At 38.5% G+C, this 22,376-nt stretch overlaps 2 protein-coding genes and 1 long non-coding RNA gene across 30 annotated transcripts in view; 1 reads left to right on the top strand and 2 right to left on the bottom strand.

The window, feature by feature from the left end:
- Positions 1-524: 524 nt before the first annotated feature.
- On the bottom strand, positions 525-2,066 carry LOC147755068 (uncharacterized). Its single transcript, XR_015330569.1, has 3 exons — positions 1,915-2,066; positions 1,250-1,700; positions 525-1,099 (listed from the first exon to the last, which is right to left on the bottom strand). It is a non-coding gene; the product is annotated as an uncharacterized LOC147755068 (long non-coding RNA).
- Positions 1,491-16,764, top strand: LOC111252831 (E3 ubiquitin-protein ligase PHF7-like). 15 transcript variants are annotated; one of them, XR_015330558.1, is made up of 8 exons: positions 1,491-1,631; positions 8,001-8,110; positions 8,699-9,345; positions 9,549-9,706; positions 9,838-10,119; positions 14,089-14,814; positions 15,497-15,571; positions 16,242-16,764. XR_015330558.1 is itself a non-coding variant. In XM_086993510.1 (7 exons), exons 1-7 carry the CDS (start codon positions 1,547-1,549, stop codon positions 16,252-16,254), a joined length of 1,404 nt encoding a protein of 467 aa, XP_086849636.1. In that variant the 5' UTR covers positions 1,491-1,546; the 3' UTR covers positions 16,255-16,764. The 15 variants fall into 15 exon arrangements, 4 of the variants coding, with proteins under 4 accessions (XP_086849636.1, XP_022667084.2, XP_086849637.1 ...); XR_015330556.1 differs by having other exon boundaries at positions 14,089-14,908; XR_015330554.1 differs by having other exon boundaries at positions 14,089-14,999.
- The window catches only part of LOC111252806 (uncharacterized), a 56,563-nt gene continuing 47,541 nt past the window's right edge, over positions 13,355-22,376 (bottom strand). For 13 of the 14 annotated variants that reach the window (XM_022811282.2, XM_086993497.1, XM_086993496.1 and 10 more), the window contains 6 exons: positions 19,540-19,935; positions 18,497-18,715; positions 17,508-17,930; positions 16,910-17,056; positions 16,248-16,508; positions 13,355-15,788 (listed from right to left, as the gene is read on the bottom strand). In XM_022811282.2, the coding sequence (XP_022667017.1) occupies positions 16,287-16,508; positions 16,910-17,056; positions 17,508-17,930; positions 18,497-18,715; positions 19,540-19,935 (1,407 nt within the window). In that variant the 3' untranslated portion in view covers positions 13,355-15,788; positions 16,248-16,286. The remainder of the gene's footprint in view (positions 15,789-16,247; positions 16,509-16,909; positions 17,057-17,507; positions 17,931-18,496; positions 18,716-19,539; positions 19,936-22,376) is intronic. The other variant, XM_086993491.1, reaches the window with a different exon arrangement.

Raw genomic sequence — 22,376 nt, 5'->3', positions numbered from 1 at the left:
TTTTTCATGGATTAATTTGGTATTATAACTCTAATAAAATATGGAGATCGCGGTTCAAAACCTTGCTATGAAAATTTAATATGATAAGCATATAATGTCAATATTAGAAATAGCTTCCTGAAACTTGTACCGCTATTTCGCTATACTAATTCAATGTTTTTGCAAGAGTAATGAAATACGATCGTAACTGTTTGTTGGTCTTTAATGAAGCAAAACGATAAATAGTTGTTGTCAATTCGAACGTAGCGACGCGCATATTTTAAATGTCAATATGCCTCATGAACAATTTCGAAACACGAGAGAACAAAAATTGTAATAATGATTAAACGTAATTAAAACAACTATATTAATCCCCCTTGTGTCAACTCATAGCCTACATAGGTAATACTAAAAAAATAAGAGCCCGAATAGAGTAATAACCAAAGATAAATTAAATTTTTATCATCTCTCTTTAGCACCCCCCCGAAATTAGTAGTCGATTTGCGACTAAATCGAATTATGAAATGAGTGAACCACATTAGATGTATAGTTTTTACTGTTGTTATTTTATTATTTTCTACTGCGCCAAACCTCACGGCGTGACAAAAGCTTATTTCCTAGCGTACATTATCTTGCCTAAGACATCATTTCTATCTTTAGTATGTAGACTGCATTAGTACTATTGAAAATTTTATATATGAAATATTACAGAAAAAAAAGAGGGAACAATATTGATTAATGTTTGGGTGCGGCACCCCTTTCGATGTGGCGTACAGATCCTTCAGTTTTGTTTTAACTGCGTTCAATATCACTTTCGAACCAGGCCTAGACCTGAACTTATTTCACTTGGTAGCAATTTTCTAGTTCTTGTACTGCGATCCGCTGCATTGCTCTCTTCCGTGCTCTTAAGGTGACGATTTCTAGTCTTGACCCATTTTGGTGACATTACTACCGCTTCTTTCTGGGGCTGGGGGCGAAGATGGACTGAGCACACTACAGACTTCACCTATGAATGGTCTAGCTTTATGATAGAGATAGATGACGAGAAATAGCGTGAACGCGTAAATCATCGTAAGAAATAATCGTTTCATCATACATACGCAGCCCATTGCGGTAGGCGCTGTTCAAACAAGAAGAAATGAGAGATTGTTTAGTTTAAAAAATAATGAAAATATGTTTACCTGAAATTTCCGCACGAGCATTTAGGTTAGTGTAGTCGAAATATGACCGGACAAAGTTAATCGAACAGTTGTAAATAGGGTAAAGTTACCTAGCGTTAGCAGCTTAACTGAGTTCCAAGATCCCCGATTAGTGAATGGCCATACACCAACGAACAACAATCCGGTCAACAACGTTATATATAGGCGCCTGCAGCTGCGCTCATAGTGGTGCTACAATTCGAGAATGTTTGTACGCGCAAGTAGATGATGTAGACTTGCCATTTTGGCCCTTTTATCACGGCGACGCGAGCGCGCAAGTGCAGCTTTCACTTGTGGTCATATCGGTGTAATTCAACACTTGTACATGGCAGATACGATGATTTTCTATAGTGGATTATAGATATCTTATGGAATTTCGGTTGATACATGAGTTTACACAAGTACATAAATCACTCCGAGAAGCAGGAGATCAGCTGGCGAATGCGTCCCAACGTACGTAGCATTTCCCTACTCAGACAGGAAAGCTTCCGGCAAGTATGCATAAAGAGTGTTGTCTAGATACTGCAAGAAAAACTCAAGAAAGATGATAGAAAAATTGACGGTGGAGTTGGTTATTTTCGTGTTACATCTTATACGAAAACACTTTTCTTTAAAGAAAAAACGTGGAGCCAATGAGATTTGCAAGTTGGAAACGTAGGAGCAGAGTGGTCGAAAAGTGAGCGACGGATCCACAATTATTTCTGTAGTGACTGTACATACTTGCCGTGATTTTTACCTTTGGCCTCTTATTTATTTCAGTCCCTCTTTTGTACGCTAGCCAATAATTCTATCAGGGAAGACAAGCATAAGTCATTCCACAGATAATCACACTGATCAATGCAATAGCTATACCTGAAAACATGTAACATGGGCATGTGTATAGACTCAAGCTTAAATAATAATTAAAATTGCTCCTCCAATGTGTTCCTGCTCTTTATGAGAAGAATGTGTTTGTTAGAGGCTAATGTTCTATTCATACAATGCATGTTCCGTATGAATTGTCCGCCGAGTACTCCGTAACAAATCGATATGCATCTCCTCGTCCATTATAATGGAATGTGTTTGATTGCGGTCATAATCATAAAAGCATGTGATGAGCCATGGACATATAAGCATTATATGATATAGGTACATTACCAATGTAGGCCGAGTATCGAAGAAAAAAAAACTAATCACGCGCTAAAATATTGAACCATACTCTAGAGTTGTAGAATAGATCCACTGGTCATACCATTCCTATCTTGTATCAAACTACAGACGTCGTTGATTATGAAAAGCTCGTCGTAATAGTTAGATTGGTCTAAAAATAGGAGATGGTGCTCGAGAGTGACGACGAATATACGACCAATTATCTCGATGTTAGAATTCGCTTGAAAGTCATCGATAACAGATTTGCTTTGATCATTACGCTTGACTGATACTTTAATTGCTAATAGATTATTGGGTGGATGTATTAGTTAAGGTCTCTATAGAGTTAAACTAACGCCATAGTCTGAAGACATTTTCAGCAGGATTTGCTTAGTTGTAGCAGTTTTTAACTTGGTTTAAAAATGACCCGTTTCTGAGCCTTAGAGTTAATCTCCTCTGAAAGGCAAGTTATTTTTCGTGCTTTATTCGAAACGAGTCAAAATGGCATTAAGCAAAATAAGTAACATCATTAACAGAAGACAGAAAGTATTAGCTTTGGGTCACTTACGCTTCCGCTTTGGATGCTAAGCAGATTGTTACAATGTAAAATGTTTAATGGTTGCACGAATTGACACACGTGGCCATAAGGTTTAGTACCTTTTTTTAGACAAAATAATTTGTATAAATATAACCAATTATGGAAGAGTAACTTAAGCAACGGTACAATCTTTTTCTTTAGTAGCTTGATAAATAGCCACTTTCCTTACGAGTTTGGCCTTTTTGCGTTTTTGTTAGTTCCGTGAGGAACAGTTTCCTATGCGATTAAATAGCGGAACTAAATTTGAGACTGCTCTGTTGGAAAAGGTGCAGCTGAGACAACATGAATAGTGTCAGTTTAAATGACACGAACAGTATCTGACAGCGTCCAGTTCTTCTTCAGAGCTGAAGATTTCGATTTAGCGCACAAATCACCAGTTTCTTTGAAGCTGGTAGCCTCTACATAAATACCAAACTGAGCACAGGACTAATGTGCAAAGTTTATGAATTGCAGGCTTTTCTATCGCATGAAAATATGACCCATTTACCCAAGAACGAAAAGTTCTTCGGTAATGGTTCAGGAAGTTCGCATTTGCTGTACTCTTCTGATTCGCTTGCTGTCTGCCTGCCCTAAGTATAAAGATCTTGACGGCAGAAAAGTAGAGGTTATCTGAGCATGCTTATGTGAACTAAACCGTTATAAAATACGCGCACATAGTAAAAGATCTTTCTACTTACGATTGATACCGGTAATTCATTTTTAACGTACGAAAGATTGAATTCTGCGTACGCTAAATCTTTAGCGCGGTAAAAAGTGAATGTAGGAGCTCAACTTAACTTAATAGGTGAAATTAATCTGAGAATTGACGGGAAACAAAAAAAAAACGCGCAAACACATATAGATGCGTTATCATATGATATTTTATGTGGTTTTAGCGACCTAGAAACCCTGACACACAGACCGAGGAACAGGAAGTTTGCATGCACTCGGCTTATAGGCCACACCTTGTGGGATTAAGTTAATTGGAAGTCCAAGGGTGGGTTGCTTAAGAATCTGTCTATTACCCGGTTAATCGAAGAGGACCATGGAGCGCTAGAAACAAAAAATTGGTTTAGTAAGTTTATTCATGATAGCTTAGCGGGAAACGTATTTGCCTGCTAATCTTAGACACACGTTGCGGTCTAGGTTTGAACCTGAGCATAGACAGGCTTCGTTTCGTGCTGAGAGCCAGACGTCTGATGGAATGCCTAACGCCGATAGCGGACGTAAAACTCGAAACATAGAAAATTAGCACCATTAACGAAAGCGATATTAGCTTGTTAGCAAGCTACACAGGAACTACTTTAGATGTGAAATAAGCCTCACAACAGGAGACAGTTATTTATATATACGAGTACCTTTAATTTTATTACAATAGCTCGAAACTGCCAGCAATTTTGCTGTGATTCATTACGCTGCAAAGGAACATTTTAAAAGAGGGAACTTGCCAGTTCTGGCCTGAAGATCACAAACGAAAATGGACAATGTAATTAGGAAGATACTTATCTCGTACTGTTAAATGTGTACCTTATTTTAACTAGCTATAACGGTTGACAAATGGTTGATGTCCTCGAATGTCAATACAACAGAAGATTTGTACCATACTGCCAACTGATTCGAATGTGAAATCGCTCGACGTAACCCAAACGGTATACATGAATGATCTATACCTACGCATCCTCCTAGAAATTCGTAATATTGCTAATTATTTAATATTAATAATGACCAAAAATTGTACATCCAAATGTCTTCTTTCTGTATACTGTATATAAGTTTCACATATGAAGATCTGGCAATGAACTAGAAGTGTCTGGAGCACACAACATTTTTTTTAAAACACAAAGGAACGAATAGTCAAAACACATGGAACTTCGCTTTCACTACTGACCTAAACTATGCGCATTACATTGTTTTTCTTACCTCTACAATAGAAGTTCTAGATTATTTACAAAACTAAAAAAGTACGGTCTGTTAATTTTTGAATTTTTCAGTGCGCGGAAGTGGCTATAATATCGGTGTTTCAGCTGTAAAGTTATTGAAAACTGATTTGCAAGATCATAATGCATACCTTGATACGGTCATTATAGCTAATGGGAACTCTTTACGAGTTGCTATGAAAACTGAAGGGTGTTGTACAGGCTGCAAAGAAAGTGAGACTTGTTTTACTATTACTGGCTGATGTCTTTAGTGGTTTGCAGACCAAGGTGATCGTGTACAGAACGACTAAAGAACCTATGTTGACATTAATCTGAAACGTCTTTATCCCGTCTCTCAGGCGTTAAAAGGACACCATTTAAACAGTTAAACAGTTTAGACTCGGAGCCTTGAAGCGTTAGCGTACAATGTTGAGATTGACTTCAAGTTTCACGAAATATTAGGTTGATTCCCTTTATTTTTATAATTGGTAATACATTTGGTTACTATGAGAAGTTCAGATGCGCATATGTGCGCAACATGGGTGCAAACCGTTGCCTAAAATTCATTAAAACAATATTAATTAAGATAAGAAGATCTCTTCATTGGGGTCAATGAAGAGATCCAAAAATTTTAGGTCTTTAAGCCTATGCTTACTCCCTTTTACATCAAAACGCAAATAATAACCATTCAGATTTTCTAAATATCTCAAAATAATAACTCTTGAAGTAAATAATGACCGGTAGAAAATTATGTTACCTCTTTTTACCGTAAAATAATCATAAAACCTAATACTAATTTATTTCTGATTGATAGGATTAAAGTTCACATTTCGAAAGCCGAGTTAGATTCTTGCCATGTAAAACAGCCTAAGCTCATTCGTGCTATTAGCACAAAAATTGTAAGACCGAAATTTTTCACACGCAGTGAGAAAACGCAGCTTAAGACCGTTTATCAGGTGAGTCGAAAAACAGTGACATCGTTTACCGAACAAAGAACAAAACTTAAATTCGCTTGAATGCTTCCAAACTATCAATTTACTATGTACATGCTGTCATCCTCCACAATTTTCTGCCATTTCTTAATTAATCTGTCTATTGTGTTGGATAGAAATTTTCTACATCTTATGTTGGAAACCTCGTCTAGCATTTAAGACAATCTTCATTGTCGAATATACGGTTACGAATGAAGATGACTGGTGATAGTCACACAACTGCAGTTCAGCTTCTCGGCTAATCCACTGGTTGTTTGGCGATGATCTTTCCTCAAAAGTGATCGGAGCGAGGTACATCCTCCAAATCAAATACACCATTTTTAAACTTAGCAAACCATCTTCAAACAGTTCTCTCTGTAATAGAGTTTTTGCCGTAGACCCGCAGAAATTTCTCAAGCTATTTCAGCAGCATTTTGATGTCGGCGAAAAACGAAATAAAATACGTATTAAGATGTACTCTTTTTCATTTGGGACTGCCATTTTTGAAATTCGGGCTTGAAATAAAATGATATTAACCACGTAGAGAAATTGTAACGGGCTTATAGAGGGGACAGAGTGCTGCATAATGACATAAAGACACTAGCAGAGAACAGGGAAGGGAACAGGGAGAATTTGAAAGACCGCGGACACTACTTTTCTATTAATCTAGTATGAAGTTGAAAACTCTAGCATCTTTCTGTTCACACACCTCACTAAAATTTACGTATTTTATATCAACTAACAGTATTAAAATCTAAACAAGCTCAGAAGATTGATATGTTTCGCTTATGCTCTCTCCTTCAATCGTATCTGTAATTCCTCTCTCTTTAAACTGAATCGAATTATTCCGCCATCTTAGCGGCTGCCGAACAGTACGGCACAGCAATTTGTGTACATTCGGTGGCCTTTGGAGACGCTCGGCTCAAAATAAATTTGTGTGAAATAGATGAGGATCTGTTTCAAGATAGTGAAGTGCCTAGGTATCTAAATAATGGCTTTGTCTAATTCAGCCAAAGGAACAAAATCAAGAACACACACGGCGCCAGGTACAACAGAACTATGTTAGGTTTTAAGAATGATTTGTACACTGTTCTATGATATTTATTAATTCAAGTGCTGGCTTGTGTTCGTTTTTATAATTATGGCCGTGTGAGTCAAATGAATGGAATACCTGGTCAAATGATATGTTGTTAATATTTCGAGCCTTTCGACCGGCGTTAGGCATTCTATCATATGGCTGGCTCGTAGTACGAAACGAACTGCGTCTACGCCTGGATTCGAACCGAGACCACTATGTGTTATCCCTCAATTTAACAGACTAACCCAATATGCCACCACCCGGACTACATGATATGGTTTACTGTTGGCTTTCTATTGATGCTTATTGGAACTGTTTTCCAACAGCTAATTTAATAAACGAATTATGCATTTCTGTTATGAAACCGTCAGGTTAGACCCCTATCAGCTTTAATGTTTTGGAAAACGAGGGCTTAATTTGTGCGCCTCAAATTAATGCACGAAAGGCAAAACTCACTCCTATTTTATTCTACTGAATTACACTTTGATTACAAATGCCGGCGATTTTAGTGAACTTAACGACTATAAATGCCAGCAACACCCGTAATATTCATTCTTCTAGATTTCTCATAGAAATCAGTAATATTGTATTATTTTGATTGAATTGACAGAAAGCTTTCAAAAAACCTACAGTGTTAGTTGATAGATTATAGACTACACAACCCAAAGCATATCATGTCATGTTGCGAACAGGATATAATAGAAGGCTCGGAGATCACCATAAAGACATGTATCTAACATGCAAAGTGAGACAGATACTGATTTGATTTGGTACCTTGGCAAAGCATGAGGTTAATTATGTTGGGGGGTCTTTTGTAGAGGATCATATAAAATAGTAACTTTTTGGAAAGAAAGCTTTGAACAGAATAATATCGAAATAGATTAAGTGAATAGTAACTTTGTAAATTAAGCAGTTTCGAAATGCTAAAGTATGCGCGTTCATCAAAGTTAAAAGGGACTTTTTATTCCTAAATATGAAAGAAGTAATAAAATAATGGGAGCTGGCATAATATGACATGCAGTTGTTAAAAAAGTAATTAATTAATAAGTAATTCAACTCAGTCTAGTTAGATGAAAATCACTTTACGGTTAGGTATATAATTGTTCATCGCGACTTCTAATAACCTATTGACAAAAACTCTTATTTCTGCAGTTCATCAAGACACATGCGTTTTCTGTAGACGTCCTATCCGTGATGACGAAAATCTTATTTTTGGTCAACGGGAATCAAGTCTCAAGCATACGGTTCATTATTTCTGCATGGTAGGTCGCAGACTGAATGTTTTTGGTATACCTTTAAGAACGGATCACAAGCCTGTGGCTCGTTTTTCCAATTATGATTTAGTTTTAAAAACAACCTGACGAATAGTGACTCGTCGTGTGTAGGCAGTCCAAATAAATACTTACGCCTAAAAGTAATTATACCCAGATAAGTGTTAGAGTTATTATTACGTGGGTTACTCACGATATTAAGCCATATATAAAGTCAAAGGTTGGAAATTATTGTACTCATAAAAGTGTTGGGGATAAAGGGATGAGAGTAGGCTTAGGCAGGTAGATTTGTGTGTAAACGAGTTATGAAACACTAACGTATAGACGTTTCAACTAGAAACCAATAATTATTTAGTGTTGCAAGGTTTGCGGTGAAAACAGCTTGAAAACGGCTTGAAATAGTTTTCAGCAATCCTGCCCACCTTATCTAACGGTCTTAAGTGGTGCCATCGCCGTTTTTGAAAGACCAAGAAGGTCATCGAAATCCTGCTGCATTAACTCATATAATCTGTATATGCTAGTTAAAGCATCACCTGGAAGCAAATTTTGATTCGATTTACATTTTTGTTTTTCATTTAGTTGCTTTCGAGCCAGCTTCCTCAGAAAGGTCAGGATGAGGAAGGAATCAAAGGTTTCCTTGATGTCGATATTGCCAAAGAAGTGCGACGTTCGCAAAAAGATAAATGCTGCTATTGTCGAAAACCTGGCGCAAACGTTCGGTGCGCCAAGGCGTCTTGTAGACGCGTATTTCACTTCCCATGCGCCTATGAAAACGATTCCATAGCCGACTTTAACCAGGAAGCTTTCGACGTGCTGTGTGGCGAACACGCTCGACCCCAAGTGGTAGTACCCCTTACCAAGCCAGACGGCACAGCCGAGTGTCTTGTTTGCCTCGAAACTATTCGGATAAATCCCTCCGTTTCAATATCTTCCGATTTTCTAGTCAGTCCTTGCTGTCGACAGCTGTATGAGAAGCGTTGTCTCCGAGGTTACGCAAAAGTCGCAGGCCTCCACCACTTTAAATGCTGCCAGTGCCGGAATGTTAATCAGTTTCTCTATGCGTGTCAGCAAAATGGGATCTTCGTGCCAAATCAGGATGCCGAATGGGAGCGTAGCAATGAGTTTGCAGACCACTACATCCCACATAGCGTTTGCGACGTTCCCATTTGCCTCTGTCCTAATGGGCGCCAAACAACTGACGGCCATCCCGACTGGGAAGTGGTCAGGTAAGAAAAACCTAGTTGGCTCGTGGCTGTGATTATCCACTAACTACTGAATCAAAAGATAAACTTCTTCTCCATTTCTAACATGTTCGATTTATTAAATCACCTTGTTATTTTGACTGCTAAAAGTTAGAAAAAATTTATTCAGAGTCGGTAATCTATTTGAGTGGACCTCACTTAAAATTTCTGGTTCAATTTAATATCAGGTGCGATGATTGTGGGAAAAGCGGAACACACATCAAATGTAGCGACCTTCAAGATGGCCCTATGTCGGCCTACAGGTGCCAGGACTGTGAGTGTATCGGGAATCCGTCCGTAAATTCATCCGTTCCTGCTTCTATTACAGGAGTAAGCTCTGCAACCAGTAAGTTTTGACTATTATCGATTGTATTCGTTAAGCAATAGTTGCGAGCATATAACTCATAAGTAGTCTAAGTTGATACAGTATGACGTCGTGATCCATAAGCACTAGCGTGATTTTTCGTGTCTCTTCAGATGAACACCCGGAAATTATTGAGGTAGATGATGATGGCGATGACGACGACGACGACGAGAATGACTGTGATGCTGACAGCGATGTTGTAGTAGTCTCCTCAACGTACACCGCGGAAGATATTGCGCAACGCCGAAAGGCTGACCAGGAACGCCTACAAGAAACGTACAGTCGGTTCCGTTCGATTATCATTAATCGATTAGTGGAGAGTCTTCGAAAGCAAAGACATTTAACTGCTGGCACTTCGAACAGTTTAAAATCCGTTGTGGATCGACCAGCAGCTGGTGGGTCTCGAAAACGACAATACCTTTAATCACTATATACTGATAGAAAACAAATTATCGTGGAGAAACGAGAAACGTCTTTGTGGAAAGGTCTCACGTACGTTATCGATACCCTTTGGCGGCGAATAGCAACAGAAAAAAGCCATTTTTTGCTCATTTCACCTAACGTTGTACTGTCTTCGTAAATTATTAAAGATTGGCTTGAATACTATCCACTTAACTCAAGTGAAGCCATGTTAATCTTACACTGGATCTCTTAAGCCAGAACCCACAAAATTCATTTGTGGATTAACCGGCTCAATTAACGTCATCGGTACCCATAAAGATATGCACTAGTGACTCATATTCTTATTATAACATGAGCCATGAAAAGCTGTGATTGTATATAAACATTAAAATTTTCCATGGTCCGGAAGTAAATGCGTGGACGACATGTATAATTGCTTTTAGCAGTAAACAAAATAGTAACAGATGTATCAGGCGGTTTCGTTGTTCGTAAGGTGGAAAATATTGCGTTGGAGATTAGCACCCGTAAACTAACTGACATCATATTTATACTGGGATGGGATATTCTCTAAACGTGATAATAATTAGTGCTTCTAACACAAATCCTTAATAACCATAACAGTCAATTACTTCACAAAATGAGCGAGCTTCGGATGTGAACGAGTCTGCTATGGACAGAATTACAACTACAACAAGCACCAGTGTCCAATAATCACAAATAGCATCTAGAACCAACTGAAGACATATCTGCTTGAATTTCATGTCCGAATGCACCCAAACGTATCCAATTGAGTCAAGTGATTTGATTTTGTTGAGAACTGCTCAACAATCAACTTTTGTACATTCCTCTCGTGTGTATGAATTAAAGTATAAAGGATCGATTTGTCTCATCAATCGTTGTCTTTATTTGGTTATTTAAGAAGGTTCGGGCTATAGTACTTCAACACCGAATATAAACTAAAGACCTCTCTACCTATCAGAAAAATCATCAGTTCGTCTTAGAAGACTATCACATTATCCGATCTATAGCAAACAACGGCAAAGCACACATGGGTAATCTGAATATGGGTACACACTACAGATCTGTTCTCCGCAGAGTTACAATACTTCCTATGCGACTATAACAAAGAAAAAAAAACAGAAAGAAAGTTGTAGATATGATCTTCTGTGTAAGTACAAAATATGTTTTATACCCTTCAGATGTTTAGTTAGTTATTTCTAATTCACATTTGATTTAAAAAAGGGCTCGTAGGAGCTAAGAAATAGTAAAATCTAATTAAATAATTATTTAACCCCAGGTTTCTTGTAAAGCAAAAGTATGATGTCTCGTGTCTCCAATGTTAAGTGGGAGTGTGAGGCCTTGAACTCAGTAAACAGTCTGTCCTATTGATTATTATGTTGTAATATTTTGTACTTATGTAATAGTATGTTGTAATAAAGGAAAGCAAAATCTTGTGATGATTGCATAGCTATTGGAGTGGATACCTGTCCACGAATACATTTTGACATAGAAACGCTTCCTAAATCAATATTACCAATAATAAATCCATTAACACTTCTTCTATGCCTTCTAATTTTTCTGGACTGACATTTGATCCGGTGAAGTTGGCAGGGGCTGAAGTTCTATTTGCTAGAGTAGAGCCGTGCTTGAGTTATGCCTAGCATTGTCCTATACAACAACGGGATAACGGTATACAACGGTATGTCCTATCCAACGGTAACAGGGGTAGCAATAGATACAAATGCAACGAGGTGCATAATGTATAGTTCTAGATATTATATGTGGATTAGAAGGTTCTAAAAGTGCCAGGACTCATACAGAATACCAATCGGTGTTAAAACTTGTGGTATATATGCTGGTCTAGAACATAATCTCCCGAGTTAAATGCAGCTGCGAAATCAATCAGTAATTATATTTGCGCCTCTAGAACATTAATTTTCTTCTAAACATTCAAAATATGTCTACGAGTTTTTTAGGTCGTCCTCCATTTTAAAGACAATACTATTTAAGGTTTTTATTTATGGAGTAGCCACGGACTGCGAGTTCTAGCAAACAGCTTAGCTACTCTAACATATCGTATAACTTGAATTTTCTCAATTCGATTTTTGCAAATGTTTATATGCGTATCGAAACGGGATAGATGCGTTAAGCTTGTTGGATCTTTTCCGAGACAACGCATACATTTTTTCAATATCAAAAAGCCGGTACCTCAAAAGAAGTAGCAAGATTCCCTTCATCTTTCACCAGACCTTCATCAGACTTTGCGCGTTGCAAAAAGTATTACCCACAATTTCCCTAGTCACCTTTCCCTTTTTACTGCAGTGGCCAAACTTGCGCCGCTGACCGATCGAGTGCCAGTCGTTGAAATGGCCGAGATCGAGTAGTATGGAATCCATTGTGCGTCTATACAATGGATTCTATAGAAAAAAAATAGACACAAATTTCGCTCCCAGCTCAAGACACGAGTCAAAGTAAACAGCTACACCGTCCAACCAGTTTTTCCCTTTCGCTTATTATACTATTTTTATGAAATCTGTAATATATGCGACACTATGGAAAACTATGGAAACATGTTCATTCACAACTGCAACAAATAGTTTTCGGTAATTGTAACCTTAAATTCAGTAACCTTCGCGATTTCATCAGCTTTGTTAGCCCGAGGATGTATTTCGTAGATCTTTCTGCAATAGTCGGCATAGCTGGCTGCTGCCGCATAGTTCATCTTCGGTGCTTAAATGATCGCTTGGTAATTTGTGTTTATGAACTTCTGGTAACGATAGAGCAAGACTCCACAAACGTGCTCACATCGAATCATTGAGTAAATATTTTAAGTGCCAAAACATTGTTGAAGAGCTTGGGCGACGTACCCGTACGTAGAGCCATGGGCAAAATAAAAGCTACTCTTACATGGCTTTAGTTTTTGTTTATTTACTTCTTTTTTGAAGAGATGTCTTTTAAGCAGGAGAAAATGCGAGTTAAATTATTTTTTAACTTTAAAAATAGTTAAAAATAGACTTAGTTCTTCACTATCCTAATCAGCTAGAATAACGATAATATATTTCATAACGACCCCCTTAACCTTAAAGGGAAGCATTTACAGAAAGTAGTAACGCTGAGAGGTTCTAACGTTATGTGAACCAGCATAATACGTTATCGAAGAAATTATTTCTGTAAATTGTTCACTTTTATATCTAACAATCAATACATACCTTATAATTAACACAAATATTATATATGTTACGAAAATGTATACTTTTATTGTTTTATACAGAGCATTGCATTTTATTTTGATAAGCCCCTCCATCGCTAAGTATCGTACTTATTACGTATTAAATCACTATCATTTGTGTATGCTTCACTTGTTTCCTGTCACGGAAATTGGCTTCATGCATTTTATGCTTCCCTGATTTATAGTTCATTGTTACTTTTTTGTTGTCCATACCTTATTTAGGTCGTGATCTAGGTTTAATCAGGATTGAAATCATAAATGGCATAGTATTAACAAATATAGGAAAATTTGTTTATTTTTTATTCCAACGTGCAATAAACATTTTGATAAACGAATGTGTGATCTTTGCGATAGATCTAGTAGCAGAACTTAATACTAAATCTTCGCGTATTTCGATCCCAACCGTACCCGATCAATACGACCGACCTTTAAAAAAAATATTGTCTCGTTAAGCGTGGATTTTCAATGAAGTAAAGCTCAATGGCGATGTCGTCACGTCTAAACGTGTGAACATCAAAAAAAAAATTGTGAACAGTCAAATTGAGCGCTGGTGGTAGGTTTTACCATAAGCATTTACTCACTTTTTAAATTTTTCTTCTATTCTATATAAATAACAGGCTACGTAAAAAATAGGTTAACTTATAATACAAATGTCCACTCCGCAAGGGCAACAACAGCTAATTGGCAAAGTATTTGCTATCCTTAGTAATGAAATCCTATTGTCTTCTTCTAGTCAGTGACGGGTTTGGAGGGGCTCGCCATTCCTTCCGAGAAGATCCTGTTGTTGCTTCAGCTGGGCCTTCGTCAATCTTTTGCGATCAACAGTCATCGACAAGTCCTGGGCAAGTTTGTTTGTGAGTGACTAGACTAGAGATAATTGCTGTGGTGTAGTTGTAGTATTAGCATACGTATGCTGCTGCTGCTGCTGCTTGTTGATTTGTATAGCAGAATGGTACAGTCATCAGCATCAGAACCATTATTGTTTATGTACAGAACCTTAGCGTAGCGAAAACCCATATGAAGGCATTGAATGCCACATGAATGGGTCTCTTCAATCTCTCAAAGTAGTTGCTCCTTGACAGGTTATTTCATAAATTCAGTCACCTAAATGTGTATGCAGCACCCGTTATGCAAGTAGCGCCACTTAACGGTGTTAATCAATTCGAATCATAATTTATCATGGGCAATCATCGTCATCAGTCAGTATTATGATGACTATTCGCGAGCGAATAATTACTCGTATCTAATAAGAATAATAATTCAATTATATCACAGTGCGATAAGGCTCGTAAATATACAAGAAGTCAGCCTCTATCGCGATCGTTTCCTTCACAGGTTTCGAGAGGGTATTATTAAGGTAGCTGCGGACAGGCTGTAAATTTGTTAGAAGGTGCGCACCTGTCTGTGTAGAAAAAGAATCTGTGTGCTAGTTACAGTGTGCTTTGCTTTTTATATTATAGTTGGTATCATCGTTTTACTTTCGTTAGCGTAAACGGCTGTAGTTTTCCTTAAACTTGTTTACTCTGTAAGAAGCTCACCTTCGTCTTGCCGTTGTATGTGCTTATGACCAATGCTGTTTCGCACTTCCCTATTCCACTTTTCATCGCTAGAAGCATCCATGCATTGAGCTAACTGAACTTATCGGTATATCTACTCAGTTCCCGTTATTACACTAGATAGATTCAGACCTAAGAAATTAGGATATAAATTGCCACCTCCGCGAGGGAGCAGTACCTTAGCAAAACAGCTGCTATCGGATTCTTTGTCTCTTATTGAAAGCCGAACTTCCAAATTCCGGTATGACAAACCGACACCGTTACCATGCACACGTAATTGCTCCGTTGGTAATTTGTATATAAATGTCACGTTCGCGACGCATCCAAAAATTGGATACCCTATTTTCATATACTTATTTTCATTTACCTATTTTAAGGACCTTATGTACCTTCAACGCGGAAAACTCATGTGTACATTGCCGCAGTGACTCTCCCAACTCTAATTCACTAAAGAAGGTTACAAAGTCTGTGTACTTTAGTGCGTTTAGGCTCGTCCGCAGGAGACGTTTTGGCAGAGCTGTTAATGAGCGTAACGTTTATTGTCAATTTTTGTAAATCATCCCCTATATTTCGCCAATTTAATAGGGCGTTCTGCATCAAAACGTTTGAGTGGACATCAGATTTCCGTATTCCACATGGAACCTCTTCGTAGTGGAATCGGTATGTTGTTCGATAAATTCTGCCAACTATGGCTTGAAAATTCCCACCACATTTGACCACTTTGTATTCAGAAGGAAATATACTTTACGGCGAGCATATAAAGTTGTGCCTAGAAATGTAAGGGTACATTTTGATGATGTGCAGTGAAATCCTCCGTGTATATAACGCGTGACTACTATGTGCCGGACGAACGAAGCCAGTGACACGAACGGCAATCCTATAAAATGGCAAAGAAATGCTTCAATCAATGATTTTGAATTTGCAGGCGTGACGGGGCAGTGCCTTATTTGAAATTAGTCAGCATATACGCTTGTTGTAACCAACTAGCTATCGATGCAGTCAGTATGCTTCTAAGCAATTCGTACATTTAGCAACCATAAACATGCAACGGAAGATCCAGTATAGATCTTTACAATAACCCAGTGCCAAACGATTTTTCTGAAAGCCGTTATCTGAGTGACTAGCTGGTTGAAGAAGCTTCGACTTAGCTTTACACAGATGCGTCGCATTTCTCTGCTATTTGATCTATATAATCTTATCTAATAAAATCGATTTTAATTCATACACTAGTATATCCTTAAAATAGAACATAGTTCGTTGGGATCTATGGAATGGTTAGATCGAAAAGTGCACGTTACATTAGGGTTGACCACCATTTATGTTGTTTCAGACGTACTTATTGATTAGCGTCCTGTGACATCGGTTATCTTACGGTTCACATGAGCTGGGACATATATATAGCGCTGGGAAGAATGCCAGATCCTTCAACGGAGGATGATTCTCGCGGTCCATGTTGTGCACCGCCAGCGCTATTGCGGTGCTCAGCTGGTCCCGGAGTGGCACAGAGTAAGGAGTCAAAGCCTGGAGGTGTTTCGATATGTCCGTTGTTCGGTTGAAAGTTGAGAGAGTGCAGCGAATGCGACCGTGAGGATAGCATCTTAAATCAATGACAATAATATCTTGTGTTAAATAAACACTTTATAAAGATGGTTTATGTATGACCGCACACGAAGCAGATTACAACAGGAATATAACTGGCACACACCTTCTTGCAAAAAATAATTAATAGTTAACTGTTCATATGTTATACGGTCAAAAATGTTTATGCACAACTGAATGATGCTAACGTTAAACTGATGATTTTAACTTGTATATTGTAACACAAATATAAAGTACGATCTTGAAAAAAATTATATTAGTGTATTCATGTTTATCCTTCTTGCCACGATTTGCAACCGTCGACATAAGCAATTTTTAATATAGTATCAAGAACTTTCTCTCATCTGAAGTCTAACCGGAGTGGGGGCAAATCCGTTATCAGAGGTGGTCAATGTCTACCTGAGGTTGGCCAAGCGCTGGAGCCTCCACCGCGCATTCAGATGGAGGCGGTGTGTGAAGTCCTGCTTGAAGAGCCACCGAAGAGTTTGATGGAGACGAAGCAGAAGGAGACGCCCTAGCAGATAGGACCTCACCGAGAGTAGTATACTGATGATATCAGCAACAGGCATTAAGAAAAAACAATGTTAATTTTGATTAAAAACGATCAACGAATTTAGTAACAAGTAAAGGTAACATCGACACCGACATCAAGTAGAAGTGTACGTCACCGGCATCGGCTTTGCTATATTCTGTATAACACTGTCCGGTATTTGCTGTTGAGTACTGCCGAAGATAGCCTTCCTTTTAAAAGCTATGTGAAGTTCGGGGAAAATCCTACCCCAAGGGGCTCAATGCTTTATGTTAGTTGAGATAATGGGCAAACGGAACAATATAGAACAACCTAATATTCCCAGGGGTTTCCACTACTAATAGGTGCGGCATTAGTATTTGTCCGAAGGAGCCAAAGTAAATTACTCTAGTAATTAAGAACAACGTCCATTTCAAGGCGTCGACGAATGAGCTTTTAGGCTTAGCGAAATAAAGAAAGATATCTTACTCTGAGCTCATCGAGGTTGACATGTTCGTGTCCAGCTTGAGCTGGCGTCCGTGTGATTTCGCCTCGTGGTGGACCCCGATTGGCCTCTAACGCGATCGGTGTCTCATCGATGAATTCGGGAGGTGCACCACGGGTGGCGATGAACTGGTCGGGGAGAGGCGGACAAGAACCAGAAGTCGATGATTGAGTAGTGCCTCTATTCGGAAATCCCGTTCCCATAAAAGCTGAGACTCGATCACCGAGCAGAGGTTTATGTGAACCGTTTGTCTGATTGGCGGACTGAGCACGCGTTCGTTGCGAAAGATTCTTTGGGGCCATGCCTTCGCGCGGGTTTTCATCGGAGCGCGCTGCGACCACATCGACGGTCGGAGAAAAATCTAAAGGAGTTGATCGATCCGACATACTGAGCGGGGATGGAATCTGCTAATGAGACACAAATCGTACACAGTATAAACGTAAGATTTAAACCGGAACTATTGCAAGTTAAACATATTGCATTGGTTGATGTAAAAAAACTTCGTTGCAGTTTTTTACATCTTCTTACCCAATGAATTCGCAAATGGCTCGGATATTGATTTCACAATGATTATCGGGGTAGTATAGAAGTTCACTTAAGCGAGCAACAGCGTGGTAGACTTTTTCCGGAAAACAATCGCATTATATTTTAAGACAAGCCATAATGGCCGTCTTGAGAGTCATCTCAAAATATGATAATATAATAATAATATAATAATATAATAATATAATAAAATATGATAAAAATATAATAATAATATCTCAAATATATGTGCAGTTAAGTAATTTTACACATTTATGATTTTTATATTCAAATAAGCTATAAGAAATATACACATTTCAAATGTTCTCTAAAATTTTTAGTAATAAAATAAAATATTATTTACGTTATACCATATACTCTCTTTCTTCTATCCCTTCCCTCACTGTTAAAGTTGGACATAGCTAATGAGTATAGAGATGATGACACATACGTCAAAGTCAGAGAGTTGAGACTGTGTTGGACTGGAGCATGAACTGAGAGTTGACGGCGTTGGATAGTTGAGAGTAGCAATCCGAACGGCTGTACCCGCACATGCTGCACCATTACTATTTGAGGCCGATGAACAAGACCCTGTTAGTGCAGGCGTAACTATTGACCCGCTTCCAGGAGCTAATTGAACACAGACGCTTTTTAGGTTTAACGGGTCCGTCTGGAAATGAGAAATAAAAGCAATGTTTTGAAATCATGGCCCAATTTCTCCTACTTAAAAAAAGGCAGGCGATAAACACCGTGATAAACGCCCCACATCTGGCAGCGATTTTTTGTATTTTAAAGTGAAAGTTTTATTTATATTTGAACTGTTTGCTACATAGAGATTATGCGTTTTTAAGCGAAGCCTCGTCGATAATCTTGGACAGTACACGTACTACACAGTTCGGATTGTTAAGTATAGCATTGGGCTATTATTGCTATTGTGGATATTATAATTAGAGCTCGTAAATCGACATTTACGTATGTCTTTAGTGCTAACCTAATGATTCTGTTTTTTGTATGCTTTAAACTGCTGATTACCAATATTGCAACAGTCTTTAGGGGTTTTACATCTGGTATTTCAGTCGTTAGACATTACTTTAGACACTTCCGAATGGACGCTTCCGCAATATATACTGTGCCTACTTTGGTCACTTTTCGAGAGGGAACAATCTATAATTAGTATTACATTATAATAGGTAATGCGTATAATAAACGTTTCTGTACGGTGGATAAACGATACTGCATGCCAAGTTGATATTAAGGAATTGCAGTCACTACTTCTTACCCAAATGCAATAAGCAGATACGCCGTTGGCCTCCTTCTCCTAATTTGAAAAAGTACAGAGTTTAAGCGGAAATCAAACTTCCGATCTCGTAGCTGTTGTAGCTTCAGTGCAGTATTCAGGATGGTACATAAACTCTCGAATAACGTGAACCGTACGTGTGAGCCACAGAAGCGGAATAAACAAAGTGGGAAAGGACGTCTTGAAGATATTCTCACCTTGTGGCCATGCAGTGTGGGCTTTGGTAGAATGGGCCGCAAACGGGCGACCCGCGTACTAAGCGTTGTCCCACCAGGTGCCAAACGTGCCGTCACCTGCGCGACAGTGACAGCTGGATCCGTAGCTACCGCTGTTCCTGCCGCTAGAACCGCAAGGATTTGTTGAAGGGCAGGCACTGTTACTGATGGAGTAGGCGTTATCGGTGGATCTCCAGTATTAGGTGACGAAGCAGCTGCAACTGCAGAAGTATCGCGGCTTCCTGTAGCTGATCGCGGAGTTCCCGCTGAGTGGGAAGTGGTTGACGAAGTGCTGGTAGCTGGAGATGCTGACGCTTCGGACGCACGAGCTCCTGGACTTACATCAGGAACCTCCGCCATGGTAACGGTATCGCTCAACTAGAACAAAAAGTTAACCCACACAAAGTTGACTTCAATTAATCTCAGTCTGCACTGCTTTTCAAGCACGTTACATGACATATTTTTTAGAAGTGCTCTGCAAGTTGACCTTTACGTATCGAGTATACGATTTATCTACAGCAATCGCCAGCACTCATATGACTAGAATCAATATAATAACATACAATAAATAACTATACGACAACAACAACAACTATAGGAAGACAGATTGTGCATACTTGTGTGTTTGCAGAACAAAAAAACAAAATATATGGGCCTGGGACGGACAAAAAAAGTACCTTTACAAAAAGAAAAGAAGTACCTCAATACTTTGTAACGCATTCGTAATGTATTTTATTGGCTGATTTAAATGTAAGCAACAGTTAAAAAACCGGCATATGGTCATTCCTTATTTCAGAGCTACTCTTTTACCTTACTTGTCAATATAAGGTATATTTATGCGCATACCATTTTTAGCAACGTTAAGTCTCTGATAATATTTTATATTATTTCTTAGATCTGTTCGCCGGCTTTCACATGCAAGGGCTACGTGCAAATATTTTGCAAACAACCCTCATTTTCCTCCTGATTTGAAATACTCAAAGGGATTTGAATAGAAACATGCTATTGCGACATTTGTTTACGACGGGACAGACATTGATTCGATTTGGCCGATGGGCAAATAAGGCCCAGGAGAAATCCACTTTTATAATTATCATAAACACGTAAAGCAATTTTCATAATAAGGCTTTCATTTGCAACTTGCTTCTTATATAATCATTAGATACGCTACTACAAAAGAGTAACACAAAATTATAGTTTTACATTAGCCTCGAACTTTAAAAACCTTAATATTATTATTTCAGTCGATACTTATTATTAACACCTTCATTGCCACGATTAGTTGTCATCCAAAGATTTGTTAAACAGTACTTTTTGAGTGTGATACATGCGTCTTCCCCAAAGCCTTCTGTAATAAGCTTGGAGGTTGAATTTTTTTATGCAAGCCTACACAATTTTAGTATCCTTCGAGATCTCTGGCAAATATATGCAGCCTTCAATTAAAACAGGATTAATTGTAAAGCAGCATTTAGAAAATTATAGCAAAAAGATTTTAAATTCATTTCACCGTCTTCTAAGGACTGACATATTCAAAATACCAGGTTCTAATAGACAATTCTGATTTCGCTTTGGTGGAATTATGATGAAACGTAAGGAATTATAAGCTAAAGCGGAGTGCTCGAGACTTTTTGTTAACTACACGTTTCTCGAACTCATTGAGTATTATCGAAGTTATCGAGTGTCTATATACATTTATATCGCACTAGAAAATACGACGAGTTACAGAAGTGAGAGGGAATGAAGGCATGAGAGGTCTATCTGAGAGAATGATGTTGTTATGACGAGGACCAAGAAGACCAAATAAAAGGTCTTCAACAGTCGCTCGTTGTGTGACGTTCACGACGACATCGACCTCAACAGATGTAAAGAACGAAGGGGGAATGGGGGAGGGTTGTAGACAATGAAGAAGGACGCCATCAATGAACTGCAGCAAGGCATTACGATCAATGCGTTTCTCCGCTGGCCGTGCCAGGGATGGTCCGTTTGCCTGGGATGTTCTATTGCCTGGGCATCTACTGCAAGAGTAGTAACTGCGCCTATCAAATGGTTCGCTATTGCTAATGCGAATTTGATGAATCCTGATTGTTTGCTCCCTTACTCTAGCGGTGCAGCGCCGTTTTCCTTAGTCTACTTCACCTCATTAGCTGCGCATTTTCTTTTGTTAAGTTCTAAGTTCTGCTGACGCAGGCGTCTGCTCTTACGACTATATACAAAAGAAATGTGACCGACGGTAACCCAGCAGACAACCACGAATAACAGGGATTTGGCTCAATAGAAAAAACGAAGGAGTTCATAATAATTCGCATATCTTGGTGGCCAGACTAATCAAATGTTATTATGTAGATTTAATGGAGAAGAATGAAAAGATTGAACATTATACCCGTTAGTATACGGGGAAACTGTATGGTGCAGGGTGCCTCGTAAGTTCCCATAAAGGTGAAACTCTACTTAATATGTGAGCTTCGTCAAGGGTGCACATGAAAAGGATATCCAATGCAGACACGCAACAGAAATCATGCAATAATTTTTTTTTCGCTGTGTTGTTACGACTCGATCACACTCACGATAGTGATGATGATGATGATGATGATGATGGTGGTGAGAAGAGGGGGCGTTGTTTCTTTCTATTTACATAACCATTTTTTGGGCTGCACTGTTGGGCAGCCAATATTTAAGTTATACTTCTGGACCGTAAATGTGAACTAGTCTACTTTTTTAGTATCTAGTCGCCATAGGTAGAGCATATAAGGCAGTGATTGTATTTATAGAGCGAAGTAAATGATTTCTAAGGGAACCAAATCTGGAAAAGGACATCCGAC

The sequence above is a fragment of the Varroa destructor genome, unplaced genomic scaffold (assembly GCF_002443255.2).
Source record: "Varroa destructor unplaced genomic scaffold, Vdes_3.0 BEIS01000006.1, whole genome shotgun sequence".
Taxonomy (NCBI): domain Eukaryota; kingdom Metazoa; phylum Arthropoda; class Arachnida; order Mesostigmata; family Varroidae; genus Varroa; species Varroa destructor.
Note: the sequence above shows the minus strand (reverse complement) of the source record. Positions and strands in the feature narration are given on the sequence as shown.